The following is a 4,629-nucleotide window of genomic DNA, read 5'->3' as shown; positions in this document are numbered from 1 at the left end:
TTCAGAGATTTTAATCGACATGCTCGTAAAATTGAGAGACGTTGATTTTGATCAACAAAATTCACATGTACTAGCTAGTGGTGAAAGGGTTAGGCATGCTATAGAATGTGAAACAAAAAGATGGTTTGAATTACTTTGTCTTAAGTTAACCAAGCATTCAATCCCTTTGTACTTGTTATTTTCATACTCACACACACACAACCTTGTTAAAAAGTTGAAAGCAACAGCCCCATCCTTATTTATCATTTATCATCATCTTAGCTTTTCTCAAGCTCCTACCCCTTGAGCCTTGACCTTCCATTTTTCTCTCTCTTTAACTACTCTTTTCTCTTTCTTCTCTTGAATGCTTTAAACCAGACCAAGAATGACATCTTACTGATAGGTATATTTTAGCTAGCATGTGAATTTGTTAAGTCTTAACCAACAAGTTCTTTCTTTTATTTTATTTCTTAAATGCCTTCTAGGACTTTTCTTTTGCCTCCTTCACAATCTACTTTATTGGATTTTAATGGAATCTATGTCAGTGAATGAACTGGAAAGAACAAACCAATCCACTTCTGCTGCACTAGTTTGGGGAACAATCTCTTACCATTCATTCATTCACTACTCTCTCTTTCCTTTTCATTTAATTTAATTTTCCTCTCTCCCCCTCTCTCTCTTTTTTATTTTTTATTTGTTGGAACTTCTAAGTTCCAATCTTCTTGGAAGGCCAACATCCAACCACTTTCAAAGTAAGCATTTTTTTGGGTTGGCTTGCAATTTTGAGTAAATGGGGTTGGTTTATGGATCTTGTAGCTTCAAGGGAAAGCAATTTTGAGTCCCTTTTTTTTTTTTTCCCTTTCTTTTTTGGGTAGGGGAGCTTGAAAGAAATGGCATCATCTACATCAGGATCATCAAAAAGAGCCAGAGGAACTCATAATGGTAACACCCAGCCAGTTTCTTGTCTCGTAGATGGCTGCAATTCAGATCTAAGCAATTGTAGAGATTACCATAGGCGCCATAAAGTTTGTGAGCTGCATTCAAAGACTCCTCAAGTCACAATTTCTGGCCTCAAGCAGAGATTTTGCCAGCAGTGTAGTAGGTAATTTTGGGACTTTGATTTCCTTTTTTGGTCTTTTTCTCTTTTGCTAATCATGATATGTTTCTATTCTGTTCTCTGTCAACAACTTTTGAGCACAACCCATTATTTTATTCTTGAAGAAAAAAGCAACTCCAAGAATCATTTTTATGCTTTGCAAGAAAATGGGCAAGTTTTGGTTTTCCTTTTTGGATGAAAATGGGAACTGTTGGCGTTTTTGTCTGAAGAAATTTGTCCTCTTTCTGCATGGTTAAAAGTTTTTTCCCAGAACATTTGGCTCTGGAATTTGATGTGCTTTTGAGTCTTTTCATGAGAAAGTTTTCTGTGTAACAGTGTATAAAAAAGTTGAGAAAACTAAACGATGAAAGTTCCAAAACTTGCAGAAAAATTTACCCAATTTTGGTATCTTAAAGTTGTAGGCATTATTGAATTCCCATTTGCTCTGTTCTGCAATGCTCTGTTTTTCCTTTTTTTTTTTTTTCTCCCTTTTTCGTCCCATAGGTTTCATTCACTTGAGGAATTTGACGAAGGAAAGAGAAGCTGCCGCAAACGACTCGATGGCCATAACCGGCGACGGAGAAAGCCTCAGACTGACCCCTTGCCTCGATCTGCCGGTTCTTTCTCCTATCATCAAGGTTAGATTTTTTTTTGTTAATATTTTTTTAAGACTGATTTTACCTTCTACTTCTACTGTTTGATTCCTATAATAAAATTTAAGAAAAATGACCCTTTTTTTTCGGTGTTAGAGTAGGTGTGTTTTGGTCTCTATACTTAATTAGTCTCGATATTTTTTAAATAGATTCATTTGGTCTCTAAATTTTAAAAATATACATTTTTATTTATTGAATTTTTAAAAATAGATCTAAAAAATCTATGTATTAATTTTTTATATTATTTTAAATTAAAAATATATTTTTTTAGATTACCTCTTCTCTCTAAAATTATTTAATAAACATAATTTTGTAATTCAAAATTTCATATAATTATATAAAGTGAAAATAAAAAATAGTTCAAGACCTTGCTTATTCTTAAAAACTTGAAAACTCAGATTAAATGCACATATTCTAAAAAGTCATGGACTAAAAAGGAATGTTTTGAAAACTCAGGCACCAAAACACACATATTCTTCAAAACTCGGGATAAGAAAGGTAGTTTGTCCTAAAATTTACTTGCAAAAATAAGATAAATTACAATAACAATCTCAAATTTTCAAACTTTCTATTGTAAAAATGGAAATTAAAACTTAAGTATCGAGGAAATTTATTTGCAATTTTTCCAAAAAAAAAATCAAATTTTACTCATAAATTCTTGAAATTCTATTATTTTTTTAAGAGGTATTGTAATTAAAGTGTAGGGTGGGGGAATCAAACCTCAAACAACGAGGTTGATAGTATGAACGTTATACTAATTAAGCTACACTCTTGTTGGCATTTTCTTAAGATATTCGCCCTCCAAATATTGTTAGAAAACATTTTCTTAAGATACTTTTGTAATTAAGAAATTGTATTAATTGTAACATTTATTTTTTGATTTCATCAAATTACAATCAAATATGGATAAACTTTACAATCTTAACCTTAAAAAACATTTTCTTAAGATATTCTCCCTCCAAATACGGTTAGAAAATATTCTCTTATGCATACCATCAATTGTAAAACATGAGATTATGAGAACAATATGAAATTGATAAAAAAAGTTTAGGAAAATAAATGGTATTATATATATATAGTTGAATTTATGAATTTTGGTAAAGATTTTCAATAACTAATTTGTGAATTTATCAAAATTATTTTTGTGTAACATTTTATTTTATTGAAATTAATTAATAATTTTGCGAAGATTCTTACACTTTTTTGGGATTAAAATGAGGTAGTGAATTAGCGATATTTGAGTCGAAGTAAAAATGGTAACATTTTAGAGTCTAATTTGATTATCCAAGTTAATTGATTTGTTTTAATCTTTAAATTCAAGACTTGGCAAAAGGTAATTACTCAATATTAAAATTTTAAGCGCATGTAAATATTTACATTGGTTCATTCACATTTAGGTAAATTCGATATCCACGTAGAGAATGAATCAACATTTCTAAAATATTATAAAAGAATTCATAAAACATAGATGTATAAGTAACAAAATATTACAAAGTAAATTGAAGTTTATGGCGTGGTTTTGAATGGAGAAATCTAAAAACTAGAAGTAAGGTGCAATTGTTTCAGGTCCCCAGTTGTTGCCATTTACAAGCTCACAAGTTTTCCCATCGACGACGGTGAGCAGTCACGGGTGGTCATCTGGGGTCAGCGATGGCGCAACAGATCCCGCAGTCCACCACAACCGGAACCCACAACTAAATTTCCTCGAAAAACAGAGCCTATTTGTAGAAGCATCTGACCAAAGCAGCAACAACAACTACAAAGCCTCGCAGCCATTGGGGTTCTTGCACGGGGGACCGACAACTTGCCAACCCCTCCTTCGAACCATCAATACCCTGCCAGACAACGGTGACGGTGGCAGCGAAAGGAACAAGATGATTTACGACAGGTTCAAAATTGGAGTTAGTGAATCAGATTGTGCTCTCTCTCTTCTGTCATCACCACAGACACAGATTCAGAGTGATCATCAGCTACAACAACAACGTAACGTCGCCATTTCTATGTTGCACCCTTTAACCCATCCAAACACTTTTGATACTTCTGATTCTTCTTCCGGTCAGATTCCAAATGACATTCATCATCATCATCCTCCTCCTCCTCCTCCTCATGCGGCTCTTAATTTCTCTGGAATCTTCGGAATTTCCTCCGACAATTCTGGAAATCAATCCCCCTCTACTCTTCCTTTTCATTGGGAGTAGAAACCAGATTATGATCCTTTATCTGCAATTTTAATTTTCCAATTCTCTCTTCCGTAGACTCCTCTCCATTTTTAATATAAAACTCTCTCATTTCTTTTTCTTTCTTCTTGTTTATCTTGCACATTCAAGGATGCTTTTATATCTCAAGTCAATTACAAATTTATCAGTTTCGGTAAAGTTTCATTTGCAAGTTACATGCTAAGTTGGTGCCTCTTTTAGTACCAAATGAGAACATAAACTTTCTAACTCTAAAATAATATAAAATAATACATTTCAATTACTTATAGCTAACCTATACTAAGGTTCGACCATTTGGTGAGTTTAGTTTCAATTTTGAATATTCTCAATCTAGAAATTTAATTTGACTTAAAAATTGTTTGAGTCAACAAAAATCTCGATTCTATTTGGACAACTTTATTAACTAATTATTGTTTAAAAAACCATTTTAATTTCTACCCATTCATTTTTTTTTATGTATGAGGTTGGTTTGTCATAAGTTCGTATCTATTAGCATTCACTTTATTACAATTTTAGAAATATATTACATAGTGTCTTTTCTTGCTATATTGATAAAATTTAATTTTGAAAAACTAAATTGAAGAATTATTAAAAATACATAAACTAAATTTAAAATTTATTAAAAATACATGGATCAAAATGAACCACAAATTTTTTAGTTGAACTTATGTTAATTAAATTAAGT

At 31.7% G+C, this 4,629-nt stretch overlaps 1 protein-coding gene across 3 annotated transcripts; it reads left to right on the top strand.

Moving 5' to 3' along the window:
* Window positions 1-253: 253 nt before the first annotated feature.
* LOC120082600 (squamosa promoter-binding-like protein 13A) lies at window positions 254-4,101 on the top strand. 3 transcript variants are annotated; one of them, XM_039037848.1, is made up of 4 exons: window positions 254-382; window positions 855-1,081; window positions 1,580-1,713; window positions 3,295-4,101. In XM_039037848.1, exons 2-4 carry the CDS (start codon window positions 870-872, stop codon window positions 3,924-3,926), a joined length of 978 nt encoding a protein of 325 aa, XP_038893776.1. In that variant the 5' UTR covers window positions 254-382; window positions 855-869; the 3' UTR covers window positions 3,927-4,101. The 3 variants fall into 3 exon arrangements, with proteins under 3 accessions (XP_038893776.1, XP_038893775.1, XP_038893774.1); XM_039037847.1 differs by having other exon boundaries at window positions 262-735; XM_039037846.1 differs by having other exon boundaries at window positions 263-731.
* Window positions 4,102-4,629: the final 528 nt, after the last annotated feature.

The sequence above is a fragment of the Benincasa hispida genome, chromosome 8 (assembly GCF_009727055.1).
Source record: "Benincasa hispida cultivar B227 chromosome 8, ASM972705v1, whole genome shotgun sequence".
Lineage (NCBI taxonomy): Eukaryota > Viridiplantae > Streptophyta > Magnoliopsida > Cucurbitales > Cucurbitaceae > Benincasa > Benincasa hispida.
Note: the sequence above shows the minus strand (reverse complement) of the source record. Positions and strands in the feature narration are given on the sequence as shown.

Bases quoted from the DNA above. Each gene is read 5' to 3' on its own strand.
- LOC120082600 (XM_039037848.1), top strand. From the start codon at position 870: ATGGCATCATCTACATCAGGATCATCAAAAAGAGCCAGAGGAACTCAT. The intron at 1,082-1,579 runs GTAATTTTGGGA...TTCGTCCCATAG, and splicing joins TTTTGCCAGCAGTGTAGTAG to GTTTCATTCACTTGAGGAAT. The intron at 1,714-3,294 runs GTTAGATTTTTT...CAATTGTTTCAG, and splicing joins TTCTTTCTCCTATCATCAAG to GTCCCCAGTTGTTGCCATTT.